Source organism: Morchella sextelata (assembly GCF_020137385.1).
Source record: "Morchella sextelata strain SCLS chromosome Unknown scls_27, whole genome shotgun sequence".
NCBI classification, from domain to species: domain Eukaryota; kingdom Fungi; phylum Ascomycota; class Pezizomycetes; order Pezizales; family Morchellaceae; genus Morchella; species Morchella sextelata.
The window spans coordinates 96,719-118,841 of NW_025408642.1; the positions used below are offsets into that span (position 1 = coordinate 96,719).

Below are 22,123 nucleotides of genomic sequence, written 5' to 3' on the forward strand. Positions count from 1 at the left end.
CGAAATGTATCCAATTACCGAAGCGATTATATCAAACTCTGAGGGCATTTTCTCGTGGGCCGTACTTATTGTCCGAAAAATACAGATAGGCGCGCGCAATAGGGACGAGATTGGAGACTTACGCAAAATCATCGACGAAACCCCAACAACCATGACTGATCTTATACCGAAGATCTTTGAAAATATATCGAAGTCGAGCGAGGCCCACCTTGAGGAAAGCAGGAGGATCTTCCGCTTCTTATATTTTACCGAGCGGGCCCTAAGCATTTCCGAATTCCGTGATGGTGTGAATTCCGATATACCCCCTCCCTCGGGTGGGAGAACAGTACCGCTCTCTGAGAAGGCTACAATTCAGGCGGATGGGCGTTTTGAGCAACGATTAATAGCAAGATCTGGCGGCCTTCTCGAAAAGGGGGTTGGCAGTAACCTCGTCCTCGTGATCCATTACTGCGTCAATGACTTCCTCATGCCCAAGGGATTCGGTATCCTTGGAGTAGATCTGACCGGATCTCCAGACCTATATACAGCACAGAGTCATGACTACCTCGCAAGCCTCTGCATTTCATATTTGATGAGAGAGAGTATGGAGGAGCAGGTATCTTTGATTGAGAAAGACATCTCCCCGGAGAGCGAATCCGAAGTGGAAAGGAAAAATTACACACCAGAAGATTGGAATTGGAAATATCCTTTCCTAAATTACGCTACCTCATATTGGTTCCACCACGCTCGTGAAGCGCAAAATCTCGGGATTGACCAAACACACAATCTCGCGAGTTTCGATGAGAAATATTTCAACCTTTGGATTAGAATTGACAACCTTCAAGGTTGCTATCCATCAGATCGATGGGTTCCCGGAACATCTAAATTCCACATTGCGGTAGAAAATAACCTACTCGATTATGTCAAGGGGCTTGACCTTACGGAAATGATAGACACCCCCGGCGGAAGGCATGGCAATGCGTTGAGTGCGGCAGTGCTGCTAGGCCATCAGGAGATGCTCGAATACCTCCTTGAGAAAGGGGCGAATACTGAAGTAAGATATCGTTTTACCAAAGAAACACCACTTTATCTAGCAGTGAGCTCCTGGAACGAGTCCTTGGTCAAAGCCCTGTTGAAGGGCGGTGCCAATCCGAATGCTCAGTGTGATGAAAATTACACGCCGCTACATCTGACCAGCATTAATGGGGACGAGCAAATGGGCAGGCTTCTACTTGATGGGGGAGCTATCATAGATAAAACATGCGATGGACTTGATATTCCTCTTCATTTTGCAAGCAGGCACGGGAATAAGGAATTTGTTCAAATGCTTATCGAAAAGCAAGCAGACATCAATCTTACAAATGCAAAAGGAGACACACCACTCCATGACGCCTGCTACAAAGGATATTCTGATATTGTTGAGATCCTTCTCGCCAACAAAGCCAATTGCAATATTGTAAATCTTGACGGAAATACACCTCTGCATTGCGCTTGCATTTCCACCTACGACGAGCCGGATCCAGAATATGTCAAGGACCAAATCCGTGCCGATGCTATCTCAGTCATTCGTACACTTCTCACGCATCCGAATTCACTGGGTATCAATCCAGCATTGAAGAATGCGTCAGGGAAAACGCCACTGGAATTGGCAGACGAAATTGTACGAGCTAGTGCCGCCAAGATCTTAAAAGAGACGGCTGTTCGTGATGCGAGCAAATAAAAAATTTCAGAGTGCGGATATATACTCTAGGTATGCAATTTTAATAATCTTCGATCGGGAGTGAAATTAGTTTAGCTCACCAGTTTACTTTAGTTGAAGCGCATAAAACTGAATATTTAGCAGTGGAAAAGGTTACATACGTAGTAGTTGGCGGCTTGGTGGTATCGAGAAATAAAGGCCAATGATGATGGGGTAGGGGGACACATTATATATATCATGAAGGATACATTTTCTTTGAATTTCTTGGTGCTAAATTCGTTTTTCACACATTTATATATATAAAATAACACAATTCTCAGTAACTAGCCTTAATACTCCACCCAGTTCCCACGCCAGTGCCTGAGTCTCCATAACTACGATCGAGGTAAGAAGGCACCAGGCTCGAGCTCGAGAAGATGGAGATATGTTTTAGAACGGACTAGGAGTACATCCACTACCCACGTGTCTACTAGTATAAAACCTATTGATATTGAAACAAATAGAGAAAAGGTCTAAAATAAGACTCTTCTCGGTAGAGGTGCTTTACAACACATGATGCAAGATGACACAGTTCGCTATGATACAACTATGTATGTACATGTCCTTGATGGCATAAGCTACAGTACGAAAAAAAGAGGCTGTAATAGGTACTGTACCAATACGGAATTGTGCAAAACTTCCGAATTAAATCGGAATCCTAACTATTGTACCGTAGCAACACCGTAACAATACCGTAACCCTACGGTATTTTGCCAGATATGGTACTGGATCCACCCGCTTTTTTGGTACTGTACTATATCTTATTTCATAAGTTACTATTTCTTACTTTCATAAGTTACGATGATTCCCATTGTTACAGGTTGCCAGCCTACTGTTTTGGATTATTCCTTATGTTATTTACTTATTTATTTTCCTTACTGTGTGAGAGGTGGAGGAAGTGATTGGGAAGTTCTGGGGTAGTGCGATATTGTCATAGACTACGGTCTGTATACAATTAATGAATTAAAAAAAAAAATGTCCTTGGTGGCTGATCATGAGCACCGACATCGAAGGGTTAGGGTTCTGCCTCATCTTGGCACATTGCCAAGCTTTAAGTATTACTTCCAGCGCAGCACCCATTATGGGCGGGTGGTCTAGTGGATAGACTGTTCGTCGGGTTAGACACCGAGTGTACCCAGGATACAACCACATACATAAGGTCCGGGTTTCAAACCAGGGGTGGGGGTAGGAGCGCAAATTCATTAATAAGTCGCTGCGGTACCTTTTGTAGTTCTATAGAACCTTTTGTTCTTTTCTTCTTTTTCTTCTTGTAGTCGTGATGAAATATAGAAACACTATTCCATGTTTGATTTCTCTAGAGGCGGAAGGGGTGAGTGGTGGGGCTGGGAATCGACCTTTATTACTGGCCTTGCCCGATTGTCTTTGTGCTCTCGGTGTAAGGTCAAGCAGATGCCTCCTGAGAACCGTGTCATCTTGCATCATGTGTTATTGCAGAGCATGTATACCGAAAACTGTCATTTTAGACGTTTTGCATAAAGAAAAACCTCATCTATAAGTATGAAAAGAGAAGGGTATTTCCAAAAAGAAAAGAATAATTCTCTGGACGAAAAGAACCCTAACCCACCATGTACCTTAGATCGCTCCAACCCGGTCCCCGCCCCCAAAAAATTAAAATGAGGAAGCCAGTGCGGCACCGTGAAAGTTTCAGGCCAAGACGGCTTTATTTGCAATTGGCCGCTCTGCTATCACGACGATTACAAGCTACAAATGCAAACAAAACATAACCATTTAGAATATAGAATTCCGTTATTACTAAACTCTTACAGTCCCAGAACCAAGAGCTAAGAAGAAATCAAATCACTACTAGATTAGCTCTATGTGTCCTACTCCACAAGTACTACCTGATGTGGAGAATAAACCAGAATGAGCGAGATTCGCAATAATGGTCTACCTTATGTTGCTGATCTCTTCGCCCTCCTTGACTTCGCATAAAAAGCAAAAAGGTAATTTCCACATTTAGGATTCGTACCTAAGGTCTCTTTCACACCTTTGTCTTCTAATGTGCTGTATTTCACTCACTTTTCTCATACAAACCCCGGCCCTAGACGGAGGGAGGGCGGGTCGGGGACTTGGGTAGAACAAGCCGAAGGCCTATTACTTACCGTGCGCATTTTACTAAGTACACATACCGTACTAAAAGAACGGGGTGAGATCAATACCATAGAATCCGGGATTTAGGTAAGAATGCCGAATTCACTCTGCATCGTAATAAGCATACCGTGTCAATACTATACATACTAGCTTATTAGCGGGAACACCGTAGCGAATCCACACCATCTTAAGCTTTCCATCATTTCCTTGCCCATTGATCTTATCCTATCTCATAAAATCTTTATACTCTCTTATATACGGGCAGCATTGGAAGACAAAGGGATGACGAGTGTAGTCAAGATGTCGTTGAACTGAGGCTTGGCGTAATCAATATTCGAGTGATTTCTCATGACCTCCTGTTAGAATAATAATCATAACAAGTCTCCCGCACATTTAAGTACTCATGGGTTAAATTCTGGCTTACGTCCAAGTAGTCCTTCATTCACCACATTACTAAGCTTTTACTGCAGGATGGCATGACGACGACTACATATATCCTCCAGGTTGCATGATACGCAAGTGGGGGCCTGATCAATGATCAATACACCGATCTGAAAATATCCTTGCTATTATCTCTCTCAATTTGGACTTGATCTTCAAATACGTTTTTACGGTGGTAGTAACCATATATAGAGATATCGCTTCATAGCGTCCAGCCTTACTTGGTATCGCTCGGCGAAGAAGACTGAAATGTTGTCATTTCCGCCTCGTTTGAGTCTTTGTGAGACCTATGTCAGCCCTGTAATTTGAGCTTAATCTCCTCAGCACTAGTGAAGACTGAAGAGAAGATAACAAGCAAGCTGTATTGGTGGTAAAGGCGCTGTGAGATTAAGTACCGCGATGTAAGGGAGCATGTGGACTGTCAGGTCATGATGGCCGCTGAATTCAAGGGTGTGCTTTTTACCTTCGCGAGTTCTACCTAGCTGATGGCATAACTAGCCCCTTTCAGAACCATGCCAGGAATTCTCAATACCAGGATCTGGCCTTTCTCAGATCCAGAGTCACTCTGTATGACCTTACCTTACGAGCGAACCTTGCCTAACACCCCAACCAAGACTTTTCTGATGACAGTATCTATCCGGCTCCTCACATTTCCGGCCGGTGGTAGACAATCTCAACGGCTATGGTGGGTTTCGACGGCTAAGGCCAATTTCAACGGCTATGGCTGCGGAGATTTAATCTTTGTGGTATGCTGCGTAACCGTCGTATATTGCTGGGAGCAGTCTAGATCAATGCAGTGGATCTTGGTCGACGGCATTTGGTGGGTATACCATGGTATATATTGGGGTATCGAAAGTGGAAACACTGCACTGACCCCCTGGGTTACTTGGGTTGAAGCCCCTATGATCGGGCAAGCATTCCTATTTGCTGTGTGCCATGTTTCGCCATATGATTGGTAGGAGCGTGATAGTCGCTGATACTGTGTCGATGACAATTACTGCTGTGTATATTTAGGTTAATTGTCCTAGCTAGTCTAACCAAATTTTAAAAGCTAGCAGCCGTGGCCTCTCAGTTTTTGCACTCTTTGATACTTGTGACTTGTCCCCCCCCGGCCAGCATTTGACAACGTCTTCCATGCTGTCTGCAGCAATCTTGTTTTTTGTCTTTCATAAGATTTTTTCTCTTCCACCCTTGTTCCATCTGATTATACAACACGATATTTTTTCTGTCTCTGAACAAACGCCACCTTTAGTGAAATAGATTCCCGTTAACGCCTAACGTCTCATGATACCGCTCATGTAGAGTATTGTACTGGCTCCCATATCCACCACTGTACCACCATTATCAACCACCCTGGAGTATGTACTCTATCTAATCTGCACATACAAGCACAAGCCAATCATCTCCCTCACCCATACCTGAAACCACAGCCAACCTCAATCGCTCGACCCGGAGCGGCGCCATTCGGGTCTATCGGAATTAGCTCAAGCGAGCCGTCCTCACTGTCTTACGGCTGGATGTCGGGGGGGAGGGATCTGAGCCCTAACACAAGCTTTGGAGTGCATATATCGAGACGTTACACGGGAGGCGTCCCTGGGATTCCGATTGTCGAACATGAACACCGTTACATGCCAGCTATGTGTGAATTGACCGGTACATACTCTAGAGTAGAGTACTCTGCTCTGCTCCCGGAAAAATTACCCAGCTCACCCTCACCACTATGGACGTTTTTCCACTCCTGGAACTCACCTCATGTAACCGGACCTCCCTCCTGGAGTGGAGTCGAGACGTGAGTAGAGTAGGGTGTCTTCTAAATCTCCCCCCTACCTACCTATTCACATACACGCCCCCTCGTCTTCTCTCCCCTACTGCATTACTCTATTGACATCCCCAAATGAAAGCAATCAACTTAGAAATCTGACACCTTCCAGCCACACTCTGCACTGCAGCCATGCAGGCCAAGCCCCACCGTGACGTCCAAATGTCTCACCCCCTCAAATAGCAGCGGGTATGGCACTGCCGCGTCGATCGGTCCCTATTCCCACGTTTCAACCTCCCATCCACCACAATGCTGACAGGAAACTTTATCGGTACCAGAGGAACTCTAGTTTGGGACGCAGAACCGGGTCCGTAGCGAGGTCGAGGTCGGCACGACTCTACGAGAGGCTCTGAGAGTCCCTACCTACATACATACACTCTAGAGTGCTCGCACGAGAGGGGAAAAAAGCAAGCTCTGAAACACATACCATGACAGTCGGGCGCGGCAACGGCGGCGCTGGAACAGGAAGTTAAGCCGAAGGAGGCCAGGATGTGGATCACAGCCTGTCACTCGGTTTTGTGTATTTTTGGTAGTGAAGCTGGAAGCACTGCTGAACTTGGGGGTTGGTTACTGTGTAGACTTCAACCATCCTTACTGCCCTATTAAAGCTCAACTGGTAATTGAGCATGTAATCCATCATTCCGATAATACCCTCCCCCTCAAAACGAACCCCCCTCCCCCGCCAGGCCCCTTCGACATGACTCAATTCCACCATCTACATATGCCACCTTCCTCTTTGCCCACATTCGTTCCGGCACCATGGCCAAGATACCTGTCTACACAACATATCGGATTTCCAGCAAACCTTAACTCTCCCCCACTCGCTCGTATCCCTAATATCATCACTCGCTCGTATCCCTCATATCATCACGCGCCAACATCCCGAAAAAGGAGCGGTGCCAGCCCACCCACCGCGCCTCAATTCTCTCCGCCCACTACCCCAACCTGTCCAGTGAAAGGGACAAAAGCAAAAAATATGGAGAGAAAAAGCACATATCCTTCCCACGTGCTCTGTATGTATCATATGTGTGCTCTGGCTAGGTTAGCACTCTATGTATCACCCACAATCACTCGCACCCTCCCCCCTGCCACTTGCTCTAACCGACGTACGGCGCCTTACATAACCCACATAACCCCCGGCACCGACATGCGCCAACCCTTGCCCTGGGATCGGGGTGTCGGCGAAACCGCTCGGAGGTCGCCGGTCTGGGGAAGGAGGAGTAGTGAACGGTCTTTCCTGGGCAGCGGTGGTCGTGTGGAAGAATGTTAATCCGCCGAATGTGGATGTGGAGTGCAGTGGAGGCAGGTGGATTGGTGACTGAGTTGAGGACGAAATGGAAAAGCTTGTCGGTGTCGCCGAGTTTGGGGGGAGAGTGGTACAGCCCCCACGGTAGAGGAAAGGTGTGTCTTACATTGTCTGCACTGTGTAGGTAGAATGGGAGGCTTTCTCCCGGCGTATTGGAATAGAGTGCTCTAGTGTACTGTACTCTACTCTAGCGTGCCATGTGGTGAGTAAATAAAGACAGAGGGCCATCTGTAATTTGGTCCCAGCCCAACCCAGCAGAGCGGTGTTGTTCTCCGTTGGGTCTTGGTAGGTAGAGTACTCTAGGCCTAGTTGATGAACGGGGATGGACCGGTTATAACGGGTGGTGGTGGAGTAAAACATTAACTAATGGGCACAGTGGGTAGAGTACTCTACAGACTCAGATACTACATACATGTACCTCCATGTATGGATAGGGAGATCTACCTCCTGAGTTTAAAATCCCGAGGACCGTGGTATGTAGTTAGTGTACATACATAGATATTTGCACTTGAGTTGCCACGGCCAGTTAATTAGTTGATCACCAAGAAATAACTGACTGAGTGAAGGAGTGAGTGAGGATTGTACCCCAAACAGTAACACGACAGACAGTAGGCACACTTTCTCGGAGGCTTCCCATTATCACGAAACACGTCTCTCCCCAACCAGAACCCAAGATCGGCTAGTTCTCCCTCCCCCGAACCAGGGAGCGGGTAAACGGCCACATATCATAAATCTGGGGGTTGCACGAGAGGTCTTTCATGTGTTTCTGGGGTATTATTCTAAGACCTAGTTGCTACTAGTAGTGTAGATAGGAAAGTGGCTAGGTCTCGATGGATTCGGTAGCTGGTAGGGATCATTAGTATTATTTCCTCCTGGATCGATTGTCAGCCCTTCGCTTGTCTGGTGTGTAGTGATTACTCTGCAAGTACATACTCTAGTTTTCTTTTCCTTTCCTTTTTTTCTTTTTGCTTGACTCGCCCCGATAATCCACGCATGGGGAGGGAGGAGCGAGGGAGCGAGGGAGCGAGGGAGCGAGAGTGAGTGGGTGTTTAACATTATGTATCTAACCTCCACCCTCCCCCCCCCTCCCCCCGGGAACGCAGGTTCGGGAATTGAGCACCGGGTCGCCGGTACGGTACTACCTAGCTAACTGTATTTTATTTTACTTACTTCTTTACTTTTACTTGGTTGCACTGTTTCTTGCATTTCTTGCATTCTTCCTTTCTTTCTCCTGAGATTACTAGGAGGGCCGGAGGGATTGCTGCCTTGAGAGTCTTTTACATATCGTGAGGATCTTGGACAGGTGTCACTACGGCAGCAGAAGTCAGTCAGGCAGTCAGTCAGTGGAAGGAGGAGAAGAGAAGACGAAGACGAAGAAGAGGAAGACGAGTAAGGAGTGTGTTGGCTATCATCTATCAGCTATATCTGTCTGTCTATTCCCATTCATTCACTCCATTCGATCACCTACCTCACCTACCTCACTTCACCTCACCTCCATCACCATCAATCCAGCCAGCTAGGCCCTCTCCCACCCATCCCACTGCAGGCCATACTCCCTGTTCCTCCCGCTCTCTCATACACTCTTTCTCTCACACACTCTCTCTGTCCAGCCCCCATCTCATTGCATTGATTTCCCTTCCCTCTGGCCAGGTCCGATAAGCGACACGCCCATCCACCTACCGATTCCAGCAGAGCAGAGCAGAGCCATGCCCAAACCCACCCCCCCAAGCGGCAGCAGCAGCCCCCGAAAGCGTCCCTCACCCCCCACCTCGAGCATCCCCTCACCCAGCACTCAACGGCCCACGTTTACCGCGCCGTCGTCGCCGCGGCGCCGTAGCTCTGCTGGCGGGCAGATCTCGCGCTCCATCTCTGCCTGCAACCGCTGCCGGTCGCGAAAGACAAAGTGCGACCAGCTGTTTCCGTCGTGCACGTCGTGCGCCAAGGCCGGTGTCGAGTGTGTGGGTATTGACGCAGCGACGGGGCGGGAGGTCCCGAGGAGCTATGTGGATTGGTTGGAGAAGAGGGTCAAGTTCCTGGAGGGGGAGATGGGCCTGGTGGACGGTGGGGGCGGGATGGGGATGGGGACTGGGACGGGCATGGGGGCGGGTATGGGACTGGGGAAAAGGAAGCTGAGTGCTGAAGGGGACGGCGGCGAGGAGGATAGGAGGAGGAGGAGGAGCGAGAGCGGGAGGGGGACGGGTGCGGGTGCGGGGAGTGCGAGGGGGAGCGTGGTGGAGGGGAACATGATGATACAGACGGGGGCAGCGGCGGAGGACAAGGCGCTGCATCTGAGGCCGGACATTGAGAATCTGGTGAGCCAGGTTGGGCTGGTGAGTGTTCAGGGGACGAGCTCGCCGGGCTTTGTGGGGGGCAGCTCTGGAATCTCGTAGGTGACCTTGATTGAAGATATCCCGAAGAAGATATCACTGCTTCTTCTTCTTCTTCTTCTTCTTCTTCTTCTTCTTCTTCTTCTTCCCACTCGCTCTATTCAAAAACCCTTCGTTCGATCACTGACTGACTGACTGACTGACTGACTGACTGACGGTCAATCACAGCTTTGCCCGCCTTATGTTTGCCGCCGTCAAGATGAACAACCGCGGAGAAAACAACCCGCCGCCGCAGCCGTCAAACAGCGCAACATCGTCCATCAAGTCCGCACCTTCAACGTCACCCAATGCCACCACCGAGAGCACAACCACCGCCGCCGACTCCGCAACCCCGAACCCCCGCCAGCGTGTCGCTCCAGAGCCTTTCCCGCCCCGCCAGATCGGAGAGCAGTATATCGACATCTACTTCAATCTAGCGAACCCGCAAACTCCGATTCTGCACCGGCCGAGCTTTACACTCATTTTCCAGCGTGCCTACGCATACATTGAGCAGCACGGCGGCGGCAGCGCTGGTCTGGATCTCCACCATCATAGTGATCCCGTGGAGAGGGAGAATCAGCACCATGCGGACCTCTATTCCTTGTTCATGGTCTATGCTATTGCGGCTGCAATGAACAGCAAGAACGACAACCTCCCGGAGCGGTATCACGCCTCAGCGATGGTGCATCTGGACGCGCTCTTCAACTCAATCTCGTACACTAACAACCGCCTCGACGGGCTCAAAGGAATCCTCCTGCTGGCGCTGTACTCTATCATGCGGCCGGCTGCGCCCGGGGTCTGGTATGTGCTTGGCGCCGCCCTGCGACTCGCCATTGATCTCGGCCTGCACCAGGAGAACACGCCGCGCGCAGAGAGAACCTTGGACCCGCTCACGATCGACGAACGCCGGCGTCTCTGGTGGTCAACATATGCGCTTGACCGCCAGCTGGGGCTGTATCTGGGACGGCCGTTTGGTGTGGCTGATGATGCGATCCGGACTCCGCTGCCGGCGGAGGAGCTGGTGGGTTGGACAGATCAGGGTGAGGGAGTCCCGGCAAGGGTCAATGGCAAGCGGAGCTGCAGGACGATCTTCATTCATGTCTTCAGGATCCGGCAGATCCAGTCGGAGATACAGCAGGTGCTGTATCAGAGTAGCTCCTCGCTGCCACGGCGGTTTGCAAATGTCGACGAGTGGCGCAAGGACGTCGAGGAGCGGCTGCGGCAGTGGTGCGCGACGGTGCCAAAGACGAAAGAGGACACAAACTGCCGGTACAATCTCGGTTTCATAGAGCTGAACTATGAGCAGACCCGGCTTCTCCTATATGGGCTATGCCCGACGGTCCCGCACCCAAGTGTCTCCGCCTTCGAGACCATCTTCGAGAGCGGTGAGAAGATCATCCGGCTGTATAGCCGCCTCCAGGGCGAGAACTGCATCAACTACACCTGGCTGGCCTGCCACAACCTCTTCATGGCGGGCACATCATATCTCTGCGCCATCTGGCACTGCACCGAAGTCCGCCGCCAGACAACAATCGATCAGATCGAGCACCACGCACAGGCTACTGTCAATATCCTATCATCAATGATCAACCAGTGCTCCGCCGCCCAGGGCTGCCGCGACGTCTTCGAGTCCCTCGCAAAAGCCACAATCGACCTCTGCAGAACCGAGCTCGCGCGCGAGCGTGAGTCCAGTAAGAGGGTCAAGACCGAGGCAAGTAGCTGGGCGCCATCATACGCCCCGCCACAGAGCCTGCCGGCGAGCCTGGCAAATATCGTGCATGCACACGAGACGTACCCGATACCGCAGCAGCAGCATATGCCGCCGCTGCTGCAGGGGTACGAGATGATGCCACCGCCAGCACCGCTGCAGGGGGACCAGCAGCAGCAGCAACAAGGAATGTTTATGCCCCAAGAGATGGTCGCCGAGTGCATGAATATGGATGGGCTGCGGGTGTTTGAGATGATGCAGCAGATTGGGGGCAGCGGCGAGTGGGATGGGGGTGCGTGGGCGGGGGGCGGGTATGGGGGGAGTGTTGGGGACGCGGGGCTGTTTGTGAGTGGGTGGTCGTGGTTATGATGTCGTTAGCCATGGATGGGGGTGTTTGGGGTTAAATGTGGGTGTTGGTTGTGTTCTTTGCAATTGGTTCGGGTTTGCGTTTTTTTTTTGTCTCCTTTTCTCCTTGCTTGTTTCCTTTTGTGCGTATGTGGTTTGGCTCTCTGTGTATTTTATCTAGCAGCGTGCGTGTGTGAATTTTCCTTTATTTTTGAGACAGATGTTGAGGAGCGGAAGGAGTGTAGCTAGCTGCGATGTTATAGATAATCTGTGTTGGGGGGGACGTACTACGTATACATGTAATGTGTAGGGCAGCAGAGGCAGTAGTAGCATGGAAAGCAATACCAATACATATACGTATATATATCACTATTCTTAATCAGCTCGTGGATGTGGTTGTTGTAATTGTCTCCGTGTTATGATAGCTGGAAGGGGGAGTGGAGGGCCAGGTGGAAGGGGAGGCGGGGAGGGTGCTTCCCTCCATGTGACTCTCATGTTGCTGGATGGTGTATTGGCGCTGAGTGTGGGTGTGGGTGGTAGTGGGTAGTGCTGTAACTATCATTAGGCAAAGCTGGAGTACCGCTCTTCCACTCGAGCTGAAGCTTCTCGGGGAGCGGGTATGTTGGAGATTATTAATTCCTGCAGAGAGGTTAGTTATTGGCTCATCCTTTCTACTCTCACAGGGTAGGTCGGGGAGTGGGAGCTTACATCCATATAGGTCTGTTGCTCGAAAAGCCCATAAGCTATCTATATGCACACACCGAGAGGCCATTCCAGAGAGGCCGGACGTTTACAGCCACCACCACATAACATTGTGATCTATCATACTCTCCCGCCCGGCTAGTCTGTAGGGATCTTAAGGGTTATTCTGGAGAGAGGTTAGCTATTGGCTCATAATTCCTGATATTAGAGGACAGCTGGAGCAGAGGGAGCAGAGGGAGCAATAGGGGATTATCGGATCTTTGCCGCTCGGATCGTACGGAAGATACTCATATACCTTGACGGTTAATTTTTCAGAGAGCTTAGCCGCCGTCATTTTATTCCTACAGTCAAATCTACAGAACTAGAGCTAGAAGACATATAGATGCATGCCGACTTTTAAATTAAGGCTCATTCTCGACTAGTAGTTATCTTGTTTAAAGCTATCAATAGATCTTTTGTAAGGTAGAGGCGTTAGACACTAGGTTGTATATGCATGTGCCACATCTCCCGCGGACGGAGGAGGGATGGAGAAAGGGATGCCCTTCTGTCTCCTCTCACCGGTAGGATTGACTATGTGTTATGATGAATGCGTGGTAGAGATGAGTGGAAGGAATTTGTGGTAGTACTAGTGATGAACGTTGTGGTGCGGTGTCCTAATGGGCAGCTGCCACTACCCACCTCGCGGGCTACCACCTTTGTGGCACCTGACTCAATAACGACCTGCTATGACCACAGTTCCATCTACATCTGTGTGCATGTATATTCCCGCTGACTGCACTGGGGGAAGTCATGTATACGTGTATGTAGTGGTAGGAATGCTTATCTTGCTGGGGGCTTTGGAAAAGTCGAGCCGGGGTGAGTAGTGTGGGCCAGAAACCGGTGGTACCTGGGGGGATTGATTGATATACCATGGGTACCATGTGGTGGCTCCGTTTTCCCATGTTTTAAGGGACCACAAGTGATAATAATGAGTAGATTTTTAGACCTCGGAATAATGATCTTATTCACGGTCTTTATGCATTTATTGGTCTATTCATCCCATTTTGAAGGTTTCCCGCGACATCGAGTCAATGACCCCCTCATACCCATCACATCTTCACCTTCATCTTCTTAAAAAAAACATACATCTCTCACGTCCTACATGCATAGATATAGCCGGACACACCCCTCAAGCCGTAACCACCCGAGACAGTCCCACAAGCACCTAAAACTGGAAATGATCTCTGCCACATCTGCCTGCAACTCTGCATCTGGCATCAATAGCGAAACGCTCCACACGTCGAGCACATACAAACGCGGTGTTATAGCACTTTTAGATATATAGACCGCAAAGTATAAGGCTTACTATTACAAATCTCGAAGATGGGTCGGTAGGGTTAGGGCTTTGTAGACGGGTTGGCTGGTGATGGTGTATGAAGTAGCTGAAGTCGAGCTGGCTGTACCCGGGGCGTCAGGCGGAATAGGGGAATGGGAATCTTAATGGATGAAGAAAGTTGTATGTGAGTGATTGGTGGTAATGTGTCGAGTGATATTGTGTGATCAGATATATATCATTCCATGTATTTCATGTAGGATATACATGCACATGTACATACATGTAGTCACAAAGCCGTTAGAACTTCCTTTGGCTTCTCCGGCGTGTCCTTGTATTCGATGCTGCACACGCCGTGTTTAGGCTTGGTGGCCCATAAGGAAAGCACCTTCGTCACAAGTAACGGGATGCCACAGTTGCCAAACTGAGCGTTTGGTTGATACCGTGTGATCTTGGCCTACCACAACCACTGAACGTTACTCTCCAACCAAATACAACATCATCCCAGACTCAATGCTCGCAGGAGGTAAGTTAACCCACAGCTCCTACGTGACTTTGGCGACATAAACGTAGCTACGGGAGGGCCAACAACCTTCGGACAGGATTCTACACAATTAAACCGAAGCATTCTCAAGTACGCTCTTGGTCCGTTTATCTCTGGAATTCAAGCCTTTAGCATCCCCATGGCCATCAGCATTGGAATACATCTCCACAAGGGCGAAGCACTCGATACGCTCAGCGAGCCAACAGGGCGATGGATCCGTACAGAAGTGTGGTCCTAGATAACACTGAAGCTGCAGCTGGCGAGGTGGTGCGTTTGGGGTGGTGGGGAAGAGTTGAGGTTCCTTCATGAGTCTGGCTAGCCGTAACTGACAGGGTTAGGGTTGTTGTCAAGAAGACCGAGCTGGGGAACTTCTTCCTTCGTCACCATCGACATCGACATCAACATCAACATCAAGGCACAACTGCCATCTCGAGATCGCTCAGTGTTGCAAACTCTATCACGTAAGTTGTTCTTTCTCCCAGATTCTAATTGGGATATAGACTTCCAACACAACCGAGATCAGCGTTTGCCAGCAGGAGATGCAGAACAATATTGAGAGTTCAAGATCAAGAAGCTTTTGATGATCAATAAATGCAGAATTACAACGAAGCATAACCCAAATACAACACGCACATAGGAGACTTTTACTATCATACAGTGGTAGCCAGAAGAAACTGCGAAAGGGAAGAAGCGAAAACGACACAAAACTCAGGACTCCAGCCAGTCACAATATCTCTCCAGTACTTCAACAGCCGTCCCTGGCATCGGCCAGACTCCCCAAAACATCAACTACAAACTCGCCCCCCCTGCGGATAAACTCATTAAACTCCTTCCTCCTGCTCAACTCTGCGATCCTGCACACGACCTTCCCCACTACAAACGTCCTCAATACCGTCTCCTCCTTCTCTCCACCAAAGACAGCCCCCACCATCTCCTCCACAAGCCTCGTCAACTTCTCTCCCGCCGCCCCCTCAAACAACACCGCCAACTTGTCCAGCGCAAGCTTTGCCAACCCCGGAATCCCGACACCGGGCGCCTCGGCAAATCTCCACACTGCAATATGCGCCCTCAAGCACGCCACATCATATGGCACCACCTCCACCGGCGTCTTCTGCTCCTCAAGCTTCTTCGCCGCCCCCTTCAGCGACAGCACTGGTTCATAGGCCTGGAACACTGGTGACGCCGGTGGCGACGGCAGCAGTGCATGCGCCGCCTCCTTCTTGTCGTCGAAGCCCTCGCCGCTCGTCACAAGTTGCACCTTCTTCCTTTTATCCTCGGCTGGGAAGTATATCGACGTGTAGGTGCTCGTGTTCTCGGCGACGTCAAAGCGCGGCGCCGCTTTCCCCCATATACCTATCGACCCTGCCATCGCGGCAGCAAGCAGTGGCGAGTTCTGTGGGAGGTGCGCGGCGGGTCGCGATGTCTCAAGGAGCGTCGCTGTGTCTTCTTCCTCCTCCTGGGCGGCATCCTGAGCGGGTAAGGCGTAGTCGCCGGTGTAGAGGTACTCGAGGGCCTGCTCGACGGTGGGGACGGAGACGGTTGACTGGTCGAGAAGAATGTAGGCGCTGCGGGTGCGCTGGGACTTTAGGAGGGCGGTTTGCGAGGCGAGAAGGGAGCGGTGGATGGTGTAGGTTTTGTCCTCGGTGGTGGTGGGGAGGATGAGGCGGATTGTGGGGGAGGAGAGGAAGCTGTGAATGTGTCAGTGGTGACGTTAGGAATGGTCAGAGAGACAAAGGATCATACCTGGCAAATGAAGCGGCGGCCATTTTTGCGGTGGGATTGGAGTCTATTCTCTATTCCGGATAACGCAATTAACTCAATTGACAGGATGCAGTGCTAACGATGTCGCAGCTCTAAACACTCAAAAATCTCGTTGTATGGGTCTGAATATCCTCAGCTCATCCCCGCATCTCGTGAAAAGCGTACAAGAGCGCGGCAAACCCTTCCTTTATCAAGGACCCCCCATTCCACCAGTCCCTACCACACATCTCCATGGTTCCTTTTTTCCCCCTTCACCCCTCCCCACCCCCCACTGCGTCAAATAAAGTGCAGCCACGATCACGTCAATTCACGTGCCCCCCGCAAAAAAAACACCGCGGCGCGTACCGTACCGTGTAACAAAAAGCAATATGGGGGAGGGCAAAATTTTTCACTCTGAATCTCCGGGCTTTGTCATGAGCTTATTAGGCCACTTATTCTGCTCTGATTTGGTGATGATGGGCGCGGAATGGTCTAAATGTGCCGTGCCTACACCCATGGGGCGGTGGTACAATTCCAATTGGGCATTGAGCATTTTGCCAGATCGAACACTTCGCTACTCTACATGCGAATCTCCCGGTGGATGGTGACGAGAACCGAAAACGAAGTATGCCAGATCGCAATTAGGTGTCCTTACTCTCCAACAGCACTAAAATTGGAAGCCAATGATCATTCTGCTGATTTCTCTAAAGTCCCTGGATCGATGGATTTGAAAGAAGGCCACGATGTAATTACAGGAGCATATGGTGTGATTACCGTCCCGCAAAGAGCGGGCGTAATTAAGCGCCTGAGGCTCTTATTTACAATTGGGCTGGGCTGTCTTGCGCGCCTTGGGTTACCATACGGTCCATACCATACCATTCCTTCAGCTCGAGAAAATCTAACATCCTTAGACAGAGAGTGAGGTGAGATGACAATCAATTGATAGAAACGAAATTAGAAAAAAGAACAAACAACCCGCAATAGAACACTGCTCCGGTCAAAGACGATCCTTTCAACTCGGTGAACCATACCCCGCTCCCACTACCTACCCCACTTTTCCGCCCGGGTAGACTGAGACTGTGAGGCTTGACTGTGGCGTCTATGCATGTAGGCTGGTGCATCCATACCGTGAAACATTTTGAGTAAGAAACAGTTCCCAAAAATCAGTGATGCAGTAGAAATGAGAGCTCAGTCCAGTGGAAATGATAACCTAGCATGATGTTCCTCTCGAGTAGCTATCACCTAGCACGGCGTAGCGATTTATATAAGTGCCCGTGCAACCCTAACCCTCGACCGTCACTTATGCCAAGACTCATTTCGTTTACTCGTGATAGTACCCCTAACCCTGTTTCTACAATAAACCCTAGCCCTGTCTCTTAGCCGGGTCTTTTAGCATATTGAACAAAGAAACCCCCACGCAAGCTATCGAGCGCACAAAACCCCAAAGTTCTTAAAGCCACTATGTTCCCGGATCTCATTGCTTTATGCGAATTGATGGATAATCGGTTTGTAACTCGGAGCACGCAGAAGAAGTTACCTGGACCGCAAAGCCTGGTCTGGATCCGATCCTCAATCGTAGCAGATTACCAGCATACCAGAGCACAAAGCGGGGCTCATACTATGGCACGGCTTCAGTCTCACAGACAGCAAATAGCACAGCACCGAGATCTGGGATTGCTATGTACTCACCCCAGGATCCCATCACGATATCCACCTGCTAAAGCTGTCATAGTGTGTTGAGTTGAGGCTCATGATCTCCCCGTGGCTGCATATGCAGGGTTCTCGGCTCCGGTCCGGAAGCGGTGGTCTGCAGGGACTAGCTTTCATGATGGGGCGCGCCAAGCCCGAGAGCCAAATTAGGGTCAACGATAGTTTTCCCTAAGTTAATCTTAAAATTTTGTAAGGCATCTAGTCTTCAATTCATTAACAAAGGAAAAAAAATTCAAGCCAGGTATCTCTAGAGTAGTGACGATACGTCAGCAACTAACTAAATACAAAAATAAAAGCTCCCGCCCAGAATCCCAGCCAACCAGCCAACAAAAGAAAAAATCAGAGCACAAAAAATACAAGCCCGTTATTAACTAGCTACTAGCTATCAATTAGATATCAATTCATTATCATTACGGAGCTGACGCCTTGTTGGCCCAATACTGGTCGAGTGCGCTTTCGATCCCGTCTGCGTCTGTGTATGCATTCAGGCTTGAAAAGAACTTTAGTGCACTGTTGGCCTCGGCGACGGTGAAGCCTTTGTAGGGTTTTGCACGGAAACGGGGTTCCATGGGGTCGATGAAGCGGGTGGTTTCGGGGTAGTTGAAGTCGGAGAGGGTGGTGACATTGAAGGCGCCCATCTATGGTGTGTTAGTTTATAGCTTGAGAGGGTGGGAGGGGAGAAGGGGGGAAGCACCATATCGTGATCCTCATGAACGAGGTTGTGGCAATGGAACATATAGACACCATCCCATGGCTATCACTAGCGTTAGCTTTTTCTCTGACAACAAAAACACTTCTATAGAAGACAACGTACAGCGTATTTTGCCAATACAGTCACCGCCTCGTTGTTCCCCAGCACAATCACATCTTTCAGCGCCGCCGCCTCATACGGCGTGACCTCTGTCCGCCCAAACGCACTGTTCTGCGTCGACTTCCGTCGGAACAGGATTTGGAAGTCGACGAGATGGATATGCACTGGATGCGACCACCCGCCGCCGCCCTGCAGCCGCCACATCTCTGTTGTTCCTCTCGGTACGTTCCTCAGTATCCCTAAATATAGCGTTAGCATATGTGCCCCCTCCCCATGAAGTAGAATTTAGTGACATACGATTATTAACATCTGAGAACGTAACAGAATTAATCGTCCATTCCCCCCTGTTCCTTCCAAAGACAAAGTTCTGATCCAGCTGCGTCTTCGGCGCCGGCAGATCCAAGTCAACAAGCTTGCCAGGCAGCGGACCGTTGCCAACCTCGGAGGTTACGGCGTTCCCGACACGGAACTGCATAACCTTGTCGTAGCCGGCATAGTTAGTGTCAACGAAGCAGTTGCTCTGCTTTAGCGTCAGGTTCTGTCCCGCGAGGTTTGCAAAGTCGATTACGATCTAGATGACCCTGTCAGTATGGTATGAAAAACGAGTGATGTCCCATGTAGCGGCCGCGGTTGGTGGGGGCGGGATACACACCTCCCATCTCTCGGCCATAGCAACAACCAACGACTCCGTCTCCACAGGCTTCGACATAAACCCTGAATCACTCCCCACAACGTGGAACTTCTTATTCGCCCTCGTCGAGTCCACATTAAGTGTGAGGTTGAACGTCCTACTCGCCGCGGCGTTCAGCACGCGGAGTCGGTATTTCCGCGGCTCAACGACAAAGTGGGGGAGAATTTGGCCATTAACGGACGGGGTGTCGCCATAGGTGCTGGTTCTCTCGGCGCTCTCGTTAGTTATGTTGCCCGTGGATGTGTAACGCTTGGAGTTGAGCATGAGTGGGATGTCGTAGGCTCCTCGTGGAAGGTCGAGGCTGGCCTCGAGGGCGGCATTTTCGAGGATGTAGAAGCCGGCTTGACCGGAGTATGCATTGAGTGCAGTGATACCCATTGCGTGGTCCTGGAAAAAGAGGAGGTTTTATGAGTGTATGGGGAGGGAGCATGGTGTGAGTGGAAGGACTTACATGGTACCATAAAGTCCTGGCAGACTGTGTATTGGGGTAGTAGTAATCTTTATACTGCCCTGGCTTAATTGTGTCCTCCGCCCATCCATCAAACGCTACATTACACCACACATCAGTAACTATCTCTCACACATACATACCGAATGGGAAGGAAACTTACGAGCCCGACTATAGGAGCCATGCAGATGTATAGATGAATCACGGTAGTACTCGTTCACAAAACGGACCACCGTTTCCCTCCCCTTTGGCACACGAAAGGTCGGGCCTGGGATTTGTCCGTCGTAGCCTATGAGCGTGGCGTCACCAAGATCAGGGAAGAGGTTCTTGGTAAACTCCTTGATCTTGATTTCATAGAAGTCGACCTGTACACCAGTTTGGGGGTTTGTGTAGGAGCTAGAGAGTAGTGGTGGTGGTGATGTTAGTTTTTTTGACCTTAATGTATATGGATAGAGAATAGGAGAGTAAAAGAGGTGAGGAGTACGTACGTCAATGGCTGCTTAACGGGCATGATGGGAAGTGGAAACTCAAAGTCATGATTGTAGGACGGGCTCTCCCGGGGTATGATTCGGGGAACTTGAGCATTTGCAAGCAGCGGGAGAAGGGCAGCCAACGAGGCAGCAATTTTTCTCGGTGAGCAGACGACCATCTTGACTTCCCAATAGTACTGCTATCTCTGTGCAAGAACGAAACGAACGAACGAACAAAATATTGCTGCCTGTTGCTAGTATTGCTGATCTGATGAGGTGGAAAATAGAAAGGGATGCAATGGGTCCCTTTATATGGCTCCACTCATGCATGCATCCACCTCGTTCCTGAATATCACTCCACGGACGGACAAGATGTACCCTTCAGGTTGGCTGGCTGGAAGGGTTAATGCCGAGTGCATGGATGGGATCGAAGGCTATGGCTGGTCGGTACTCTTCCCCCGTGCGTCATATCGTTCGAGCCAGATCTGTTATTCTTTTTCGGAGGAAATAATACGAATCCATATTGGCCCTGCGTTGTGCACTAGGGTACCGGGTGGGTGGGTGGGAGAGCTGCGGTAGTGGGGCTATCCCGCTTCTGGCCTAACCACCAAGCTTTGCCCACCCCACACTAGCAATTAGCAGCAACAAGGGAGAGAAACGCTACATGTAGCCAACTGGGGCGCGGTGGCCTAGGGCTTTTCGCTTGAAGTTTAATTCCGAGGGAGTTTCTGTTCTTACCTTGGGGGAGGCGTTGCATGGGGGAAGGCAAATTGAGCAGTGTCGATGCTGAAGGCAGGAATGATCATGATCTACTAGAGCTATAGCTAGGCTGAATTGAACTATTCTACTTGAGGATATTGCTGTCATGTCAGCTGAAGCGTGGAATGTATACTAAGAAGTCTAGACGAGATGGCCCTATGATCATTGGCTTATTTTTTCAATGTTGAAGAGAAACCCTCTCTACAGCCAATACAATACACCCATAAATCTCAACCCTGCAGCAGTGAAATTGGCAGCAGATGCAAGGGCAGTGTCGTCGGTCTGAAAGTAGAACTGCACCTATCTCCCACTCACACAGTACTCCACATAAAACCATCGCCGCCACGGCCGCAGGTCAGTACCTGCGCTGACGGACTAAGTGAGAAGAAAGAGGTCGTTGGTCGTCTCGATTACCGTTGCAAATCAGTCCGGATCGAGACGGGTCTCCCATCCATTGCTATTTCTGGCACCCCGCATTCGGCGATCCAGCATATTCGTGGCACAAATGTCCATTTGGCAGACAGTGAACCACAACGAAGCTTACCAGAACAAGGCACTGGGTTGTTCAGATTTGAGTTTTTTTTTCCCTTCGTATCTGCTGTACCTACATACCTACATACCTCATACATGTTCCAGGAGTACTCTAAACTTTTCTCTTCTCCAGCGCACTATATTTACTTCATTGTCTGCAGGTCTGGCCGGCGGGCTGCAGAGACGTGGATAAGCATAAACCAGCGCCTTCGCTCGCACCCGGGATTTGGTGCATCTGTACGCGGTGCGAGGGGGAAATATCCTGGCTGTTGGTGTTATGGAGGGTACTCGCTTAGTTAGTAATGGTTAGTGTTAGGCTCGTCCCCAACCCGTCTACTTCCATGCTTCCAGAGGACGTACTGTGAGCAGCTTGCTGCAAGTAACGGGCTGGGTACGAGACTAGGTTTCGTATCATTGAATGATCGACGGTTTCCTAGTTTTAAGCTCTGCACTTTTTCTCCGCTTAATACTCCTATCGTTGTTCATATGCAGTGCTGATAGATTTCGCAGGACACGAAAATACCGCGCACGCCGTCATGGGCGCATATTTGTGCATATTCCAAGCGTCGGTGAACATTACAACTACTCTAC

At 49.9% G+C, this 22,123-nt stretch overlaps 2 protein-coding genes across 2 annotated transcripts; both read right to left on the minus strand.

The window, feature by feature from the left end:
• Nucleotides 1-15,117: 15,117 nt before the first annotated feature.
• H6S33_008587 (uncharacterized protein) lies at nt 15,118-16,138 on the minus strand (the record flags this gene model as incomplete). The annotated part of the gene is made up of 2 exons (XM_044840055.1): nt 15,118-16,060; nt 16,116-16,138. 2 exons carry the CDS (start codon nt 16,136-16,138, stop codon nt 15,118-15,120), a joined length of 966 nt encoding a protein of 321 aa, XP_044687701.1.
• Nucleotides 16,139-18,232: 2,094 nt separating this feature from the next.
• On the minus strand, nt 18,233-20,421 carry H6S33_008588 (uncharacterized protein; the record flags this gene model as incomplete). The annotated part of the gene is made up of 8 exons (XM_044840056.1): nt 18,233-18,460; nt 18,517-18,576; nt 18,637-18,872; nt 18,931-19,204; nt 19,286-19,711; nt 19,776-19,870; nt 19,936-20,168; nt 20,261-20,421. The coding sequence occupies 8 exons, from the start codon at nt 20,419-20,421 to the stop codon at nt 18,233-18,235; spliced, it is 1,713 nt and encodes a 570-aa protein (XP_044687702.1).
• Between the last annotated feature and the right edge of the window lie 1,702 nt (nt 20,422-22,123).